General features: G+C 44.8%; 1 protein-coding gene across 3 annotated transcripts in view; it reads left to right on the top strand.

Annotated features, from left to right (window-relative positions):
- The window catches only part of NSMCE2 (NSE2 SUMO ligase component of SMC5/6 complex), a 233,503-nt gene that overhangs the window by 78,096 nt on the left and 134,856 nt on the right, over positions 1–20,551 (top strand). For all 3 annotated transcript variants that reach the window (XM_077932735.1, XM_077932734.1, XM_028736167.2), the window contains exon 4: positions 13,259–13,412. In XM_077932735.1, coding sequence (XP_077788861.1) covers positions 13,259–13,412 — 154 coding nt within the window. The remainder of the gene's footprint in view (positions 1–13,258; positions 13,413–20,551) is intronic.

The raw sequence follows: 20,551 nt of genomic DNA, 5'->3' as shown, positions 1-20,551 counted from the left end.
ACAGCTTCCCAGTGTGTTTTGCATGTGCACATACAGTATAGCACATGGATGTGGCAATCTGCATGTGGCTTCACACTTCTTCATACACAGAAGGGCTTTTCATTCAGGAAAAACATTGCTGGAAAAGCAAGTGTCTCTTGGATAAAAGTTATTGGCTCTCAGCTTCTGTGCCCCTGCTGGAAGGATACTTCCCTACCTCCATTAACTTCAGTAATAAAGTGTCTGGAGTGTCTGGAGGCAGTTGGAGGATGGATGGCGGCTAACAGATTGAGGTTGAATCCTGACAAGACAGAAGTACTGTTTTGGGGGGACAGGAGGCGGGCAGGTGTGGAGGATTCCTTGGTCCTGAATGGGGTAACTGTGCCCCTGAAGGACCAGGTGCGCAGCCTGGGAGTCATTTTGGACTCACAGCTGTCCATGGAGGCACAGGTCAAATCTGTATCCAGGGCAGCTGTTTACCAGCTCCATCTGGTACGTAGGCTGAGACCCTATCTGCCTGCAGACTGTCTCGCCAGAGTGGTGCATGCTCTGGTTATCTCCCGCTTGGACTACTGCAATGCACTCTACGTGGGGCTACCTTTGAAGGTGACCCGGAAACTACAACTAATCCAGAATGCGGCAGCTAGACTGGTGACTGGGAGTGGCTGCCGAGACCATATAACACTGGTCTTGAAAGACCTACATTGGCTCCCAGTACGTTTCCGAGCACAATTCAAAGTGTTGGTGCTGACCTTTAAAGCCCTAAATGGCCTCGGTCCAGTATATCTGAAGGAGCGTCTCCACCCCCATCGTTCTGCCCGGACACTGAGGTCCAGTTCCGAGGGCCTTCTGGCGGTTCCCTCACTGTGAGAAGTGAGGTTACAGGGAACCAGGCAGAGGGCCTTCTCGGTAGTGGCGCCCGCCCTGTGGAACGCCCTCCCATCAGATGTCAAAGCGATAAACAACTACCTGACATTCAGAAGACATCTGAAGGCAGCCCTGTTCAGGGAAGTTTTTAATATGTGACATTTCAGTGTATTTTTTATCTTTGTTGGAAGCCGCCCAGAGTGGCTAGGGAAACCCAGCCAGATGGGCGGGGTACAAATAATAAATTATTATTATTATTATTATTATTATTATTATTATTATTATTATTATTATTATGTCCTCATAAACTTCCTTTCTGCCAGTTCCATGTATTCCTCATTGAGTTGGCAGTATGAACATAAACGAAGTTAGTTGACTTCCGAAACTTATGCGGCAAGACTGCTTTGTTTTGCAGGAGTTTGATGCCTGTAGCAGAGGAGACATTTTGGGGAGTGGGCTTGCAGGATTGCTAAGAGGGCAATGAGGTGAAGTGTCAGAAAGCACATTGCACATTTAAAAGCTCTAGGTAAACAATAGCTGATATTGATCAACACAATATCTCGAAAGCATGTTTGCACAATATTGGTGGAGAACAAGTGCTGTCTCCATGAGGACTGCCGTCGCCAGTGTTGTTGTCAATAAGTTTTGGGGATTGACCCATCTGCCCGTGTATGTTTTGGCCGCTCCCTGCTTGCGCGACTGTGTCATTGGCAGGTGTTATGGATACATGCTGTGCCATCATCCCCAGTTCAAAACCATGCACAACTCGGGTGGATTGCCCAATGCCTTTAAGGTGCTGATTGGAATGTATTGCTATTTCTTAGCTGACGTAATTGCTGCAAAACATGTTGCTTTACCTGGGTCGCCGTGTTCCTTTGAACACCATGAGCCAAGAAGGTGTTGCTTGATTTAACCTGATGTCTTCAGTGAGATAACAAACATATAAACACCACCACGGTGTTCCACAATAGCCTGGACTGATTTGTAGTGCTCAAAGGTAAAGGTAAAGGGACCCCTGACCGTTAGGTCCAGTCGCAGACGACTCTGGGGTTGTGGCGCTCATCTCGCTCTATAGGCCGAGGGAGCCGGCGTTTGTCCGCAGACAGCTTCTGGGTCATGTGGCCAGCATGACTAAGCCGCTTCTGGCCAACCAGAGCAGCGCACAGAAACGCCGTTTACCTTCCCGCCGGAGCAGTACCTATTTATCTACTTGCACTTTGATGTGCTATTGAACTGCTAGGATGGCAGAAGCAGGGCCTGAGCAACGGGAGCTCACCCCATCGCTGGGGTTCGAACCGCCAACCTTCTGATCAGCAAGCCCAAGAGGCTCTGTGGTTTAGACCACAGCGCCACCCGGGTCACATTACCCCATAATTTATCTGGAACTGGGCAGGGGGCCGGTGCAGCTGGAAAGATACCACAAATCTGATTTTCATAAAATAGTAAAATGTCCTTCTAGCAAAGTGAATTGCCCAATCTGCTTCTTAGAGAGACTGCCTATATTAATTCTTACTGGGCTGTGGAAGCTGTAGTCCTCTATGTTGTTGGACGACTCTGACAACAACTGACCATGTTGGCTGGGGACTGGCGGGAGTTGAAGTCTTCATATGTTTTTAGGATAGGGGACTGTTCAGACTTGACTTGATGCAGTATTTATTTGTTTGTTTGCAACCTGCAACGTACTTCACAGAATCAACAAAAACAATGTACTTGGCAGCCGTGAAGACTATACAGAACCCAAGCTACAGAGAACCCGGGAGCCAGCCAGATATTAAAATCAAAGGAGTGGGAAAGTGGCTGAATCAAGCAAACTATCACCCTTTTTAAGCATTTCCATGGCAGTAGCTACATTAGTCCATTGCAGAAAAACACAAAGGAGACCTGTTGTAGCCTTATGAGGCTTTGCCCTCGGGTGGGGAAAATATTGCGCCCGGGAAAGGGAAAATGGGAGTCAACAGACACTCAAGGAATAGTTTTGGAGAAAAAGCTTTTATTTCTACCATCCATGAACTGGTAGAAGGAGCAAGTGTGATAGTTCACAAACAAGCACGAGTTCACAGTCATATGCACAGAGCATATATTCCCCTTCCAGTTCCCTCCCCTTTCTCCTCCCTCAGGAGTCCTGCCCCATGTTGTGTTTCCTGAGCATGTACAGAAAGCTCCTGTCTTGGGACTCTCCCCAGGAAAGGGGAATGAGAACAGTTCAGCATGTCCAAGATGTTGCAATTAGGCCTGCTTTGAACAGAGTCTATTCATTAGCTTTTTGAAGCCTTCTTGTGCTGATAAAAGTAACAGTTTGCCCTTCCTTCACTGTGGCACCTAGAGGACTAACAATTTTTATTATGGCAAGATGCTTTTGTAGACCAGAGGACCGTGCATGCCTTTTTTGAGAGTGGGGAAAATGACGTGTGTTTGTGTTGGTCCACAAAAGCTTATGCCACCGTGCATTCATAAAGGCTTTTAAGGTGACGCAAGACACTCTGTTGTCTTTTCTAGAAGGCTTTAATTTTCCGAAGCAACTTGACGACTCTCTACAGTTTATTGTAATTTCCTCGCTGTTTCAAAATTTTAAGAACTAAGGTACCCATTCGGAAATACTGCTGGGTGCATCCCTCACAGGAGCTGGCGTTACATGGGCAAATGTTCCCTGATGAAACAAAACCTCTTCTTATAGAAATTCAATATTTCAGCCAGAAAGCTAGGCCTGAACCAGGGCCTAGTTAGCTTTCCGCAAGCGGGGTTGGTTTGTTTTTGATGTGTGGAAAGCTTTCAGTGATGTTATTTCTGAAGTAGCGCAGCTTTTGAAGAGCACCACCACATGGTATTTCAGAACATATAGCGTGGTTTTTAAGTCACCTTCCTATAATTATAAAAGCAGGTTTTTTTCTGTCATGAATAGAACTCAAGAACATCTGTTCCTCCTTGTCTTTCTGGCATTCTTCTAATTTAGTTGAAAGCTCTTGCCAGATTCCTCCCTCACATTTTAATCTTTTTTTTTTTTTGAAAAGCAAAGATTTCAGATTATATCATTCTATAGATTTTGCCTCCCAGACAATCTTTTTTCTTATGATGTAATCGCAGATTCATCATCCTCCATGTCTGCTTTTTGTTTCTTCACTGCCTCCTTATCCTGTCGGTGCTTTTGGACGCAATTACTTTAATCATAATTCTCCTGGAGAGGAACTTGACACCGAGAGCTTTCATGAATGACAGTGTATGTAATACTTCGTATGTTTTTCAGGTTTTTGAAGTTGGGAGAGTTGCTCCCAGACCCAGTGGCGTAGCGTGGGGGTTGCAGGGGGGGCCGGCCGCACCGGGCGCAACATCTGGGGTTAGGGCAAATCCACAGGTTAGGGGGCGCAAATTACTTGCCTTGCCCCGGGTGCTGACAACCCACGCTACGCCACTGCCCAGACCATGATAAAAATATAAACGCATGAAGCAGTGATTTATGGGTCTCACCAGTATTGCTTGTCACCCACGTCTGGAAGAAAAGTGCTGCTAGATGGTATCTAAATTCCATCTATTTATTTAATTTTCATGCCACCCTTCATCCGAGGAACACAAGGCGGTTCACAAGTACAAAACAAGAATAAAAAAAATTGTCCCTTTAAAGCGTTTATTGTGTGCTTTATGACTTGAGTTTGTATTGGCTTGTGCGAATCTTTCCAAATATTTGAAGACAAGTTCCTTGGGTGGTAAATTTATTGATTTCACAAAATGCCTGTGCCGTTCAATTGTAATAAAACCTCAAAGGGTTTTTAGGAAAAACAAACAAAACCCAAAATGCTACAATTATCGATAAAAGGCAGGTTAAAAACAGGTATTCAAAGAACATCCAAAAACTAATTAAATTCATCAGCAAGTTTAAAACAGGTTAGAACTCATGTAACTTGTCCATGTCTGGATACCTTGCCTAAACCAAAACATACTGAGCAGGCTCCAGGAAGGGGGCAGCAAAGTTGCCACCTACCTGTTGTCAATAGGCAGGGAGTTCCCAAGATTCATTGCTGCCACACTAAAAGATTGATTTCTTACAACTGTGAAATGGGTATTACCGTAATTTTGCTCTATAAGACGCACCAGACCACAAGACACACCTAGTTTTTGGAGGAGGAAAACAAGAAAAAAAAATATTCTGAATCTCAGAAGCCAGAACAGCAAGAGGGATCGCTGCGCAGTGAAAGCAGCAATCCCTCTTGCTCTTTTGGCTTCTAGGATAGCTGCGCAGACGGCATTCGCTCCATAAGATGCACACACATTTCCCCTTACTTTATAGGAAGGAAAAAAATGAGTCTTATAGAGCAAAAAATATGGTATGCGGCAGCTCTAATGGTGCCAGTTACGCCACTCAAAGCAGTTGAACATTTATTTATCACGCCCTTTAACAGTAAACTCTGGTGCAGTGAGGGTAGACAGGATTGTAGCTGCAACGGGACAGCTGTGAAACAAGGATCCGTTGGCATGCTTAGGGGAACTCTTTACACTTGTAGTAGTATATGTTTAAAAAACACTTTAAGAGGCAGTTTCCTCGGCTGAAGACACTCGGTAGCCAAGAAATGTTGGCTTTCGGGTGGAAAAGTAAAATGTGTGCGTGTATGTACAGTTCCTCATATTATGGGGCATAATCAGCTGGAAGGAACCTTGAAGTGTGAGTGCACTGCAACATTTTGTTGCAGATCCCGCTTGTCTTTTTATAATGCTTATCTACTACTTTTCCACAAAGAGGTTCTCAGAGCGCTTTAAAAAGGTAAAGGTAAAGGGACCCCTGACCGTTAGGTCCAGTCGCGGATGACTCTGGGGTTTCGACGCTCATCTCACTTTATTGGCCGAGGGAGCCAGCGTACAGCTTCCAGGTCATGTGGCCAGCATGACTAAGTCGCTTCTGGAAAACTAGAGCAGCGCATGGAAACACTGTTTACCTTCCCGCCAGAGCAGTACCTATTTATCGACTTGCACTTTGACATGCTTTCGAACTGCTAGGTTGGCAGGAGCAGGGACTGAGCAACAGGAACTCACCCCGTTGCGGGGATTCGAACCACCAACCTTCTGATTAGCAACAACTAGGCTCTGTGGTTTAACCCACAGCGCCACCCACGTCCCACTCAGAGCGCTTTACGCAGGAATAATGTACACTGGTGAGTTAAAGCGTTAAAAATGCATTATAAACATGTGACAGTGGAGAGCGCCGATGTAAAGTTGCATTGAGAGCCAAATAACTTTTAAAAAGCGTTTTTGCAATCGGTGTAGATCCAGCCATAGAAAGGTGGTTTACAGTCATGTTTGAATATCGCTGTTTGTAGTCTCTGGAGGGGCAGTGTAAGGACTCCTACCTTACTTCCTTGTTGGCCCCGAATGCCTTCAAGGCACCACTGTATTCAGGAATAATAAATAAGGGGTTGTCTTTATTGGCAGCCTTGTACCAATAGAATAGTTCTTATTTACATAAAGCAGAGCATCTGGATTTCATCAATTCCCCCTGTGCGGGGCAGACTCTGTGCTCTCTCGAAAGCTGATCCTGATGGAGGACATTCCTGAACAATATGGGGGATGACTCACAGAGCTGCAGTGGATGGGGAAATTGGCAGTTCATAGGTACCCAGCTTCAGCATCTTAAAAAGCAGAGACATCCCCTTGTGAACAAAGGTCCGTATAGTTAAAGCTATGGTTTTCCCAGTAGTGATGTATGGAAGTGAGAGCTGGACCATAAAGAAGGCTGATCGCCGAAGAATTGATGCTTTTGAATTATCGTGCTGGAGAAGACTCTTGAGAGTCCCATGGACTGCAAGAAGGTCAAACCTATCCATTCTGAAGGAAATCAGCCCTGAGTGCTCACTGGAAGGACAGATCCTGAAGCTGAGGCTCCAAGACTTTGGCCACCTCATGAGATGAGAAGACTCCCTGGAAAAGACCCTGATGCTGGGAAAGATGGAGGGCACAAACATTTGTCTGACAACACTAGGAACATTGTGGATGTCCTGGAACTACTACAGACAAACTTGAATACGAAAGCAGTTTTGATATTTATAGATGCGGAGAAGGCCTTTGACAACATATCTTGGAAATTTATGAAGAAAAATTTGGAAGGGATGGGAGTGGGAAGGGCGTTTCAAAATGGTATTGAAGCAATTTATTCAGAACAAAAAGCTAAATTGATAGTAAATAATGTGGTGACAGAGGAGTTTAAAATTGAAAAAGGAACACGACAGGGGTGCCCCCTATCACCCTTGCTATTTATTTCTGTCCTGGAGGTGTTGCTGAACTTGATTAGGAAGGACCAGCGGGTGGAAGGAATACAGGTCGGAGGAAAACAATATAAACTGAAGGCCTTTGCAGATGATTTGGTTTTGACATTACAGGAGCCAGAACCCAGTACAAAAAGAGCTTTAGAACTAATCTCTGAGTTTGGTCGGGTGGCGGGATTCAAGTTAAATAAACAAAAAACTAAGGTTTTGGTGAAAAACTTGACACCTTTAGAAATAGAGGGGTTTCAGAAGGAAACGGAGCTAAATGTGGTTAAAAAAGTGAAATACCTGGGGGTTAATTTGACTGGGAAAAATTTGAACTTGTTTAAAGATAATTATGAAAAATGTTGGTCTGAAATTAAAAAGGACTTAGAAATTTGGTCAAGACTGAAACTTTCCTTGTTGGGAAGAATTGCAGCAGTTAAGATGAATGTATTGCCAAGAATGCTGTTTCTGTTTCAGGCCCTGCAGATCGTGGACAGGGTGGAGTGTTTTGGAAAGTGGCAGAGGGACATTATGAAGTTTGTCTGGCAGGGCAAAAAGCCCCGAATAAAATTTAAAATATTAACAGATGCAAAGGAAAGAGGGGGATTTGCCCTGCCGGACTTAAGGTTGTATTATGAAGCTGCATCCCTCTGCTGGATGAAAGATTGGTTTTTGCTAGAAAACACTGATGTCCTAGATCTGGAAGGGTTCAACAATGCTTTTGGATGGCATGCATATTTGTGGTACGACAAGGTAAAGTCTCATAAGTTATTTAAAAACCATATTGTCAGGAAATCTTTGTTTATTGTCTGGACTAAATACAAGGACTTACTTGAAAACAAAACTCCGAGGTGGCTGTCACCAATAGAGGCTAAGGCCACAAAAATACTTAATATGGGGGGTGGCTGGGCAAAATACTGTGAAATAATAGAAAAAGTAGGGGACACTTGGAGGTTGCAGAGCTTTGAAATATTGAAAGGAAAGGTGCGAGACTGGTTTCATTACGCCCAAATTTTAGAGATCTTTAAAAAGGACAAAAAAATTGGTTTCCAGGTGGAAAAATCAAAATTAGAGTCAGAACTACTTGAACCTAAGACGAAAGTGCTTTCAAGAATGTATAACTTGCTGCTTAAATGGAATACTCAAGATGAGACAGTTAAATCAGCCATGATAAAATGGGCACAAGATATTGGATACAACATTATGTTTGAAGACTGGGAAAGGTTATGGACCACCGGTATGAAATTTACGGCATGTAGTGCCTTAAAAGAAAATATTATGAAAATGATGTACAGGTGGTACATGACCCCAGTCAAACTTGCAAAGATATATCATTTGTCTGATAATAAATGTTGGAAATGTAAGGAGGCTGAAGGAACATTCTTTCACCTCTGGTGGACATGCCCGAGGGTGAAGGCTTTTTGGGAAATGATTTATAACGAGTTGAAAAAGGTATTTAAGTATACCTTTCATAAGAAACCAGAAGCCTTCCTCCTGGGCATTGTGGGCCAGAGAGTGCTAAAGAAAGATAGAACTTTCTTTTTATATGCAACTACAGCAGCAAGAATCCTTATAGCCAAATACTGGAAGGCACAGGAGTTACCCACACTGGAAGAATGGCACACGCAACTGATGGACTACATGGAATTGGCTGAAATGACCGGCAGAATCCGAGACCAGGGAGAAGAAGCAGTGGAAGAGGACTGGAAAAAATTTAAGGACTATTTACAAAAACATTTTAAGTTATATGAATGTTGAGAATTTGCTAAGTTTTGAGAAAAACAAGCTTCAGTATTGAGATTCGGAAATGATTGAAACTAAGTTATGTTTGAGAAAAGTTTAACTTTTAGAGTAAATAATTAGATGAAAATACAAATACATATGAAACAAGGTTTTAATTTGCTGTTGATTTTTATTGTAAAGAAAGCAGGGATGGAGGATGTGGGGAAGTCCAGTTGATGTTGAAAAAGGATTTGAAAAAGTGAACCTTTTTCTTTTTTGTTTCTTTACTTTGTAAAAAAAAAAAAAAAAAAAAAAAAAGCTCTTGTTGTGTTATTGACGATGTATCAATGTTGTACTTTGACCCTGGAAAACAAAGCAATAAAAAATATCTAAAAAAAAAAAAAAAAGATGGAGGGCACAAGGAGAAGGGGACGACAGAGGGCGAGATGGTTGGATAGTGTTCTCGAAGCTACCAGCATGAGTTTGACCAAACTGTGGGAGGCAGTGGAAGACAGGAGTGCCTGGCGTGCTCTGGTCCATGGGGTCACGAAGAGTCGGACACGACTAAACGACTAAACAACAACAACAAGGTACCCAGTTTTGTGGTGGAAGTGCTTTTCCCTCGTGCAAAGCCACCACTGGATAGAACCCCAGCTTATATAGTCTTACCATGCTCAAAGTGTTTCATATACACCTTTCTTGATCATCTTAATGTTAGCCCTATAAAGTACCTCACCATTATTCCCTCCATATTGCAGGTTCCAGTCTGAGAGATTTAGTCTTGGCTTGCCTAAGGTTACTTGAGTGACTTCTTGCCAGAGGTGAAATTTCATCCATATGCCAACATAGACACTTAGCTCCTGCACCGTTTCGGATCTCAACAGTTGTGTAATACTCAGTCCCATCGAATGTTTGCATAAAACTCCTCCTTCCACAGAGATGCACCTTCAGATTCCTAGTCTTTCATTACTACATAGCCATTAAAATACTTGCGGCTAGGCTTGTGAAAGAGGTCCAGGCTACTGCTTGCCAACAGGAGACTGTTTGTCTGAGCTCCTGATAGTACAGTGGTACCTCGAGTTAAGATATCAATTCGTTCTGGAGGTCTGTTCTTAACCTGAAACTGTCCATAACCTGAAGCACCACTTTAGCTCATGAGGCCTCCTGCTGCCGCCACACCGCCGCTGCACGATTTCTGTTCTCATCCTGAAGCAAAGTTCTTAACCCGAGGTACTATTTCTGGGTTAGCGGAGTCTGTAACCTGAAGTGTATGTAACCTGAAGCGTATGTAACCCGAGGTACCACTGTATATCTCATTTTGGAGAGTTCATTTGTACCTGTGCAGTATTCCAGGTGTGATATCCAGCCTTGGCAGGTGAGAATTCCAACGCCTCCCTTTGACATGACCTTGTAGTGTGATCATGATAATAAATGCCTAGGTGACGGACCGGGAGCACCCATGGTTGCAGAGGTAATTTGGCCAAAGTGGTGTCATTGTTTAAGAAATGATGGGTTGCTCTCTGGAGATTTAGGGAGGGTGTGCATGTGTGTCACACGTAAAGCAATGTGTATCTGAAATTGGAGCAGAGAGGAGGGCCTTAGAAATTCGTTTTGACAGATGAACTTTACCTGCATACAAACCTAAGGAAAACTTTGCTGGATCAGAGCAAAGGCCCATCAATTCTCACAGTTGCCAACCAGAAGCCCACGGAAAATCTGCAGACAGGATCAGTTTCTCTCTGATTATGTTTTGAGAAATGACATCCTGCTAACACTAGCTAGGGTGTTACCAGCCAGGGAAAGGAATTTTAGTTGACTAATATAACGCCAATCCTGGTCCGACTTCACTGGCTGCCAGTTAGTTTCTAGGCCTAACTCAGAAGTGCTGGTTTTGACTCATAAAGCCTTAAACCGCTCAAGAACGTAATATTTCACTTCTCCCCATATGAACCAAACCTGCACCCTGCAATCATCATCGGAGGCCCTTCTTCATGTGCCCCCTCCTTGAGGTCCGGAGGGCAGCAACACAAGAACGGGGCCTTTTCTGTGGTGGCTCCCCGCTTGTGGAATGCTCTCCCCAGGGAGGTTCGCCTGGCTCCTTTATTGCATACCTTTAGGCGCCAGGCAATAACATTCCTCTTCTCCCTGGACTTCTAAACTCCTGATCTTTGGATGAAGGGCGATATAGAAATTTAATTAATAATAAAAGTTCAGTAAAAATTGTGTATGGAGCATATAGACAGGGAACCTGGAGATCTTGGCTGGAGAGGTGAGTTTTTATAGAAACCTTCAAGCCTCTGTATAGCTCCAGAAGTATTTGCATAGTGCTTTTGAACACTGCTTTTCAAATTGTATTTCCAGGGAATCTGATTGTTCCTCAGACACTTCATAGGCATTCCACCAGTAAAAAGATTAGTACTTTTCAACATGCTTCACCCAAAAGTGTGTCCATTCCTACTAATCTTCCCCTGTGTTGTGTTGTTGTTGTTTAATCGTTTAGTTGGGTCTGACTCTTCGTGACCCCATGGACCAGAGCACGCCAGGCACTCCTGTCTTCCACTGTCATTGGTCAAACTCATGCTGGTAGCTTCAAGAACACTGTCCAACCATCTCGCCCTCTGTCATCCCCTTCTCCTTGTGCCCTCCACCTTTCCCAACATCAGAGTCTTTTCCAGGGAGTCTTCTCTTCTCATGAGGTGGCCAAAGTATTGGAGCCTCAGCTTCAGGATCTGTCCTTCCAGTGAGCACTCAGGGCTGATTCCCTTCAGAATGGATAGGTTTGATCTTCTTGCAGTCCATGGGACTCACAAGAGTCTCCTCCAGCACCATAATTCAAAAGCATCAATTCTTCGGCGATCAGCCTTCTTTATGGTCCAGCTCTCACTTCCATGCATCACTACTGTGAAAACCATAGCTTTAACTATACGGACCTTTGTTGGCAAGGTGATGTCTCTGCTTTTTAAGTTGCTCCTGTGTTGTGTAGCCACAGACAAATGTTCCTAGGAGGTCCCAAAAGCCCTGGGAGTGCTCCACATTCATTCAAGGTGCACTCTAGAATATGCTTCTGAAAATGCTTGTGTCAGTCTTATACTGACAGAGCTAGATTTCTGGTGTGTTTTTTTTACTTAAAGTTTTTAAGCTCACTCTGTAGCTAGAAAGACAGTCCCTTTGATTTTCCCTGGAACAGTGTGCAGCACCCTTGAAACCTCAGGATATCTTTGCTAAGATCTTTGCCATCTCATCTAGTCAGTTAAGGACTCAGGGATGTGATTGTGCTTTCCAGTCAGAGATGGTGCTTTGGGGATGCTCCTATACCTGCAAAGGTATACCTATACCTGCTGAATCAGGCCATCCTTTTTACTCACTCATGTCCGACAAGTCCCTGCCCAAATGCTGGCATAGAGAGAAAGAGTTACGACCACACTGGACCTCTCTGCTCTGAGGGGAAGGAGGGTGGCCCAGCCTTTCCCATTGACCTTGCTGACTGGGAATGATGGGAATTAGTAGTGCATCAACCAGATTGATGAAGGCTGAACATGGTGGATTCATCCAATACACTGGCTTTCCTTTTCCCCCCAAGCAACACTTCCAGTGCTTTTTGTGGCAATCTAATGTGCTGTTGAAGGGACGTGGGTAGTGCTGCGGGTTAAACCACTGAGCCTAGGACTTGCCGATCAGAAGGTCGGCGGTTCGAATCCCCGCAATGGGGTGAGCTCCCGTTGCTCGGTCCCTGCTCCTGCCAACCTAGCAGTTCGAAAGCACGTCAAAGTGCAAGTAGATAAATAGGTACCGCTCCAGCGGGAAGGTAAACAGCGTTTCCATGCGCTGCTCTGGTTCGCCAGAAGCGGCTTAGTCATGCTGGCCACATGACCCGGAAGTTGTATGCTGGCTCCCTCGGCAAATAAAGCGAGATGAGTGCCGCAACCCCAGAGTCGGCCATGACTGGACCTAATGGTCAGCGGTCCCTTTACCTTTAATGTGCTGTTGTGCACCCAGTTTATAAATTACTGTTGAGAATATTTCATTTCTGGTGACATATTCTGATGTGTTCTGTTCTGTTTCACCTTTAATAGCCTTAAGGTGTGCACCTGTAATGCTAAGCGGGTCTCTTAACACCTTTATATGCCACCGTTCTGTGTGTAGCTAAATTTTACTGTCTTTCCAGAGTTTTCATTCTGATCAGGAGCCGGTCCATAACCGTAATGCAGTAACCAGATTTTAATGACAACTGCAGAATATATAAATAACCACTTCTGCCCGCTTTCAACCCCAGAGTTTAATAGCAGTTTGATGGAGCTGAATACAGGGGAAAGTCTCATAACTTTACCAATACTTCAAGTATAGCTGCTCCCTCTTCTCTTTAAAATGGGACGAGAAGCATGATGTGCTCTGGCGAGTCACAAGATTACGGCTATTTATTTATTAATCTAATTGTTTATTTTATCTCTGTTTTTCTACAGCTCAAGCGAGACAAGCCAGAAACACTGCCGGATTTGAAAAATGTAGTTGAAGAGAAGTTTGAAGCCTTGGAGAGCAGAAACAGTGACCTTGACTTGCAGGGAAATGAGAAATATGTCCACTTTAAGGAGCAACTCAGGCAAATGAAGGCTCAGTGTAAGTCTTTTCTTTATCACCATACTTGGAGAGTTCTGAGAAGGTACAAACAGCTGATCCCCTTCTCTTAGCTCTGTCTCTCACTGTGAACCTAGAGCAGGGAAGCGACTCTCAGGTGAGGCTCCCAGCAAAATAGGAATTTAATCTCCCTGCGTCGTTCCCACCAGGCTGCCCCTCAGAATGAGGTAGGGTGAAATGGGATATTGCCAAAAAATCCCGAGCCGCATTTTGTGATTGGGAGCCATGCTGGAGCTCCTGTTCCCTGTTTCTTCGTTCCTCTCACCCGTTTATAAAGTGTGCCAGAGATTTATGCGATATGCTTAGTTTGAATTAATAGGTAAACTTAAAATGCATTCTGCAAAGACCAGATTTCTTTTCCCTTTTTAATCTGCTAGCGAATTGTTTAAAGTACAAAAGGCAGCAATTGGGGAGCAATCTGTGATTTGCATTTCTTCCGTAGGACTGAATGAAAGTTTTCACTCCATGCAGCAAAACATAACGCAGTAGGTAATAAGCAGTGATTCCACCCCACCCCCCCTTCTTGAGTCTCTCTCACGGTGCTGGGCTTATTTGCATGCATATGTAATGCAAATCTTGCTTCACATCCCTTTTTTATGTTTGAAGTCGAGCTTTTTTTTTATTTTACACTTATGCTATATTCTCGTTTTGATAGGATCTTTTAAAAAAGGATTAGGTAAGCTGTTTTCATTTTGTCACTCTTAACAAATTGCTCCAGTTTCACAACCCAGGATATGTTGCAATCCTAAAGAGACCTTTGCTTTAATCATGGAACTATATTGTTGGAAAATGCTTACAGTGTCTGTTCCCAGGTTTTCGGATTGGGCACAAGGAGCATGTAAGGCTGCAGCCTATTAAAATCCCTTATGGCCTAATTCAGCTTGCTCTCACAGTGTGCTCCAGGGAACTCCAGGTTTCCGTGTAAGCTTCTCAGGGGATCCCCTGTGAGAAGACAGGCCAGGGTTTCTCCACACTCCTGAGTTTATTGAGCCCTCGATGAGCTTACATAGTTGCTGTGGACCCCGACCCAAATTCTTCGGAATGCAAATGAAATAAAGTCAGGAAATACCAGTATACGACCAACATTTGTTAGCCATCCATCCTTATTGCTAGCACTCATAAAATGTAAAATAAAGGTAAAGGTACCCCTGCCCGTACGGGCCAGTCGTGTCCGACTCTAGGGTTGTGCGCCCATCTCACTCAAGAGGCCGGGGGTCAGCGCTGTCCGGAGACACTTCCGGGTCACGTGGCCAGCGTGACAAAGCTGCATCTGGCGAGCCAGCGCAGCACCCGGAAACGCCGTTTACCTTCCCGCCAGTAAGCGGTCCCTATTTATCTACTTGCACCCGGGGGTGCTTTCGAACTGCTAGGTTGGCAGGCGCTGGGACCGAGCAACGGGAGCGCACCCCGCCGCGGGGATTCGAACCGCCGACCTTTCGATCGGCAAGCCCTAAGTGCTGAGGCTTTTACCCACAGCGCCACCCGCGTCCCCTAAAAATGTAAAATATATCTTATTAAATGCAGATGTTCCGCCTTGTCATCGTAAGGCACACTCTCTGTATACCTTGCCCCCATGTCCTTTATTTCTGAGGCTAATTGAATTCATCCCACTATACCTCACAAACGTATTCCCCCCTCCTCAGTCCTTTCCCCTAGGACTTTGTTCATCTCCTGCACAGTCCCACCCACTCCAGGGGGGTTGATACTGGCAGCTCTAGGAAACCCTCCAGAAGATTCCCTGAAAGGCAGCTTGACTACCAGGACTGAACCTTCTTGTCTCATGCAGAGCTCCAGGGGGAGTCCCAGGATGAACTCCCAGCTCACAAGGTGCAGTTAGGAGGCCCAGTTGACTTGGCTGGCATGCCATGTGAGGGCTGGATTTTTCTTCTTCTTCTGCATCATCAAAAATGTCTCGGAAACCTCCACAACGTGATTGGGATTTCTGATGGGTGGATTCTTCCTTGGGCGGAAGGCGTTCCTAGAAGGGAAATTGTCACTGAATTATAATTTCAGAGCGCGAAGGAGCAATTGCAGGTTCCGAGCACTTATACGCTGCTTTATGCTGCGAAAGCTTCTCATGGCGGCTTGCGAAAGAGCCTTGTAATCGCATTCAGATCTGGTGTCAAGAAGAGGAATGTGGTGCCAGGATTATTTAGGAGTCATTTTATCCTCCACCTACTAGGCAGCAGAGCTCCATGGGTTCTGCCCTAGTGCAACTGGATCTCAATTCCTCCTTGCAACTGCCACCCCTCTCTTTACATACATTCTTGGCAGCATCAGCAAGGAGGCCTCGTTGAAGGCCTCTTGTCATGGCATCACCTCCTGCTCAGTTCCTTCAGTGGTGCAATGGCAGTATTGCGGGTGTAAGGAGACCTGGGATTCTGGAGTTCCCAGGGCACCAGCTGCCATTAACTATAAGATGAAGATTCCACGGCCCTTCTTTGCACATCCCAGAGCCTGCACATGAGTGTTGCAATATAAGGGAAGCCCCCCTGGTGGTGGTGCTGTTGCTGTCTGTCTGTGCCTTTGTTGTGCTCATCTTTTAAGTGGGGTGGTGGTGGGTAGGAATTGTCCCCTTTAAATATGTTGTCAGGTGAGCATTTTCGTTTCTGTGTATTGCTGCTTCTACATGTTTTTGCTTTGTTATTTTTGCGCGTACGTGACTAATAAATATGGCAACTAGTAAAATTATTACTAATACAGTGGTACCTCTGGATGCGAAAGGGATCCATTCTGGAGGCCGGTTCGCATCCAGAAGCGAACGCAACCCGTGTCTGCGCATCGCGGGTCATGATTTGCCGCTTCTGCGCATGCACACGACATAATTTTGACCGTCTGCGCATGCGCGAGCGGCGAAACCCAGAAGTAACGCGCTCCATTATTTCCAGGTTGCCACAGTGCGCAACCCTAAAATACTTATCCCAAAGCTACTTCAACCTGAGGTATGACTCTAATATATAGGTTACATTTTATAATAAACTATTTTTAATAATAAAATAATATTAATAATATATGGTGTCTTAGGGGAGGGGTAGTAGCTTTGGGTTTTTTTTTAAAGATATTTATTAAGATTTTCAAAGCATTACAAAATGAAAAAAGAAAAAAGAAAAATACAAAATAAAAATAGTTAAAAACAATTCCATCTTTCCATTACTTATCTTTCATTTGCTTGTTTCCCGGACCTCCTCACACCTCCCTTTTTTGTATTCCAATTCAATTTGTTAGTTCAGCAAATCCTTTCCCTCTTTGTTTATCCTAGTCTTTAATCTTAAAATATTGTAACATTAAATTTTTACCTGTTAATAATCCATTTTTTCATATTCCTTATAGCATTATAGCTAAAAACCACTTAACTTCTTATCCAACATCATTCTAACATTCATTAATTTTACAATATTTCTGTAGATAGTCTTTAAATTTCTTCCAATCTTCTTCCACCGACTCTTCTCCCTGGTCTCGGATTCTGCCGGTCATTTCTGCCAGGGGGAGGGGTAGTAGCTTTGGTGGGAGGCACATTGTGCTCATACTGCAGTAGTTTGTTCACCTTTGGTCCTCATCCTGCATTAAGCTCTCACCTGTGGCTCCTAGAGGATGTCAGCATGTGACAGTGGCCACACCCTGGGAACTGCTTCGCCTGGCTGACTAAACCAGGTGAGCGCAGCCAATGGATCTCAAAACCTTGGTGAGTTAGGGACTTCCCCTACATGAGAAGATAGGCTCTGGTGGGTTGAGTGGAGAAGGCCAATGGTCCGATGGTCAAGAACGTGGTTTCTGCACTTGCTGTAGAGGGAAGTGAAGGGCAGATGGGGCCTATCAATCTGCCAAGGTAGATGGAAGCCCATCCAAGAAAAGGTTAAGGAGTAAATCCTACACAAAAATGGGGTGGAGTCCCTAAGGCGGTTAGATGGCGCCTCGTACGTTTCCTTCCAGCAGCTCCTGCAGCCAAGCTGGTGCCAAACGTATTGCTCTGCTTTCTTTTGGACCACATCAGTGAGGCCGGGAGGGTGGAGGTCTTGTTGCATCTCTAGACCTGTGCCACTAAGTTGATGTTTTTGTGTGCTTGTGTGTGTGCTTGCTTCACGAGGTTTCATGTGAGTGATGCTAGCAGTTAAGAAAATGGCCACCAGGAAAAGCTAGGGAGTGTGGCTTAAGTGAGGAAGGGGAAAGGATCAAGAGGGCAGATCCTGCCCTTCCTTTGCTCCTAAATGTGGTTGACAGCGTATGTGTACACAGCCCTGTGTTTGTGTGCCTCCTGCATGGCCCAGGAGCAAAAGGCCCTCACCCCTTGACACTGCTATCAGATGACCCCATGCTGTAATCAATGCAAAAGGAAGCCTGCTTACTTACACAAGGACTTTCTTAACACTTCGTGGAATGTTTCACAATAGATAACTGGCGGTCAGTGGACTGGTCGGCGTCCCGACTCCGGCTGGAAGGGTGACTTCCAGCATCCCCGCTGCAGTCGCTCATGTGCTACCAAGTCCCTCTGTTAGCCAAAACTTTCTTTCTGCTCCTCCAGAAACAGCAACCCTGTATTATATCTCGTAAATTGGAACTGATTGGGCGAGTTTCTCCGAAACAGTCGCATTCACAGGCAGCGACTCAGAGAAAACCCATCTAGCCTCCAACCCCTTGACCGGCAGCGTTGTGACTGAGTGACTTTTATTATGCTTGCACGGAAGAAGCCTTTGGGAACTTCTCAGCCGAGCATTATGCTTGCTGAGGCTTAGTGGTGGAGCAATTGCATTTCCCCACCAGCACCACTTCATCAGATCATCCTGTTCCCATATTTCTTGACTGTATAAGTAATTCATTTGTGCAACTCGGTTGAGTTACAAAATCATTACCTCTTGTGACCGGGCTGGCTTGCACTCACCAGAAACATCATACATATTTCAGATGCTGGAGATTGCATCTGAATTTCTGATAAGCTTAGAAGATCTGCACTCTGAAACTTTTTTTTTTTAAGTGCCATGTCTCTCAAGGTGGCATGTGATGTCCAGTTTTAAGGAACATACAAATTTGTACAAGAAACCCCAACACTTGAGTATTGAATGGTTCTTAGCTTTCAGTTGTTTTAAGAGTTTTAGTTTCTAAGTCATTATCAGGCTGCATTCCTCCATCTGGTTGGTTATACAAAGGCGAGTTCCATTTCTTTTAAAGATATTTTTTAAATGTGTATAATTGTGCATAGGGTGGCTGCATTAGGAAATATATGGTTGGTTCATTATAATTGTTAGCTGCTTTGTTTAAGGGTGCTCAGATTGCTTGAGGTTATGGGGTAAGGGAGATTAAAAATTAGTGCAGAATATTTGGCCATAGTTTTGCATTGCATTGCAGGAATGGGTGGAATTTGAAGTTGCTCACAGAGACATTCTCCATTTTGGGGAATGCAAGCAAATGGGAGGAGAGGGATTAGCAGTAAAAGGAGAGAGTGGCGTGCATTTTTAAAGCCTTCTTTTTGCAGAAAGTTTCCCAGATACTCTATTGGAGTAAAAGAGTGCTGGGGCAGGCTGGGCCCCCTAAACCATGGATAGGCAAACTAAGGCCCATGGGCTGGATCTAGCCCAATCGCCTTCTAAATCCGGCCCACAGACGGTCCAGGAATCAGCATGTTTTTACATGAGTAGAATGTATGCTTTTATTTAAAATGCATTTCTGGGTTATTTGTGGGGCATAAGAATTCGTTCATTCCCCCCCAAAAAATATAGTCTGCCCCCCCCCACAAGGTCTGAGGGACAGTAGACTGGCCCCCTGCTGAAAAAGTTTGCTGACCCCTGTCCTAAACTGAAAAGGCATCTTTCAGTAAAGGCAGGGCTTGCAATAGACGTAATTGCTGCTCCTAGACATGGCTCGCTTGAAGGCAGGCTGTTGCTGAAGCAACATCCGTTCTCTGCTCTCCTATAGCTCATCCTGAGCACTACACAAGGTCTCGCCTTAGATGAAGTCAGCGCTCACATCATAATACTGGGTGGGCTTTGCATTTAGTGGGTCAAAAGCCCTTCCTTGACATGCCCAGTGTGGTGTAGTGGTTAAGAGCGCTAGACTTGTAATCTGGTGAACCGGGTTCGCTTCCCCGCTCCTCCACATGCAGCTGCTGGGTGACCTTGGACTAATCACAGTTCTCTGAAGTCTCTCAGCCCCACTCACCTCACAGAGTGTTTGTTGTGGGGGAGGAAGGGAAAAGGAGATTGTTAGCTGCTTTGAGACTCCTTCGGGTAGTGATAAAGCGGGATATCAAATCCAAACTCTTCTTCTCTTCTTCCTCTGCTTTGAGGAGTAATGATGACAGTCCATTCGGAAAGTCACTGGGAGGGCGGCATCAGAGAGTGGACCTCCCTCTACCCTGTAGAGGACATCTGTAAAACCCAATGATCCCTGAGATAACCTGGAAGTAGAAATACAAAGAAAGCACTGTAAAAAGAAAGCTGTAGACCAAAACAGCTAATTTAGGAAAGCAGTATAAAACAGTAAACATCAAACATCAAATCATCTAGCAGTCGCAAGAATAAAATCGAGAGTTACTGTTCTTTGGAGAGTTCAGGCAGTTCAGTTCAGGCAGATAAATGGTCTTCATCTGATGTAGAGATGGGACCTCTACTAAAAGTTCTTCCTGTCATATGGCACAGCAGGAAGGCAAAGTGATATATACCGTATTGGCCCGAATATAAGCTGCACCCTTAAAATTGGAGGGGTGGGGGAGAAAAAAAGAAAAAATACCCAAATATAAGTCACTCCATTCCTCGCTGCTCCTGGCTGCATACTGAGCTGCGAGGAGGGTAGCTGCACTGTGTTGCCGGCGGCTTTCCCCCTTCCTTCCTCGCTCACTCCCTTCCATTGCCCTGGCTGCATACCTTAAGGCCGCAAATATAAGCCGCACTTTAACTTTTCACGGTCGGAATTTGGGGGGAAAGTGAGGCTTACATTCAGGCCAAGACAGTAGGTGCTTAAATAAACAATCTCTTGGCGCTTCTGGAAAATAGTGACTTTCAGTTGCCCTGAATCTGAGTAACATAAATATAATTTGGAGAGGGGCAGGATTCACTGCCCCATTCTTTCAGTGCATGTTTACTCAGAAGTTAAACCTCCCTAATTTCAATGGGGACCCGCTCTCTGGTACG

The sequence above is a fragment of the Podarcis muralis genome, chromosome 8 (assembly GCF_964188315.1).
Source record: "Podarcis muralis chromosome 8, rPodMur119.hap1.1, whole genome shotgun sequence".
Lineage (NCBI taxonomy): Eukaryota > Metazoa > Chordata > Lepidosauria > Squamata > Lacertidae > Podarcis > Podarcis muralis.
The sequence above is the reverse complement of the archived record's forward strand: the minus strand, read 5'-3'. Positions and strand labels throughout refer to the sequence as shown.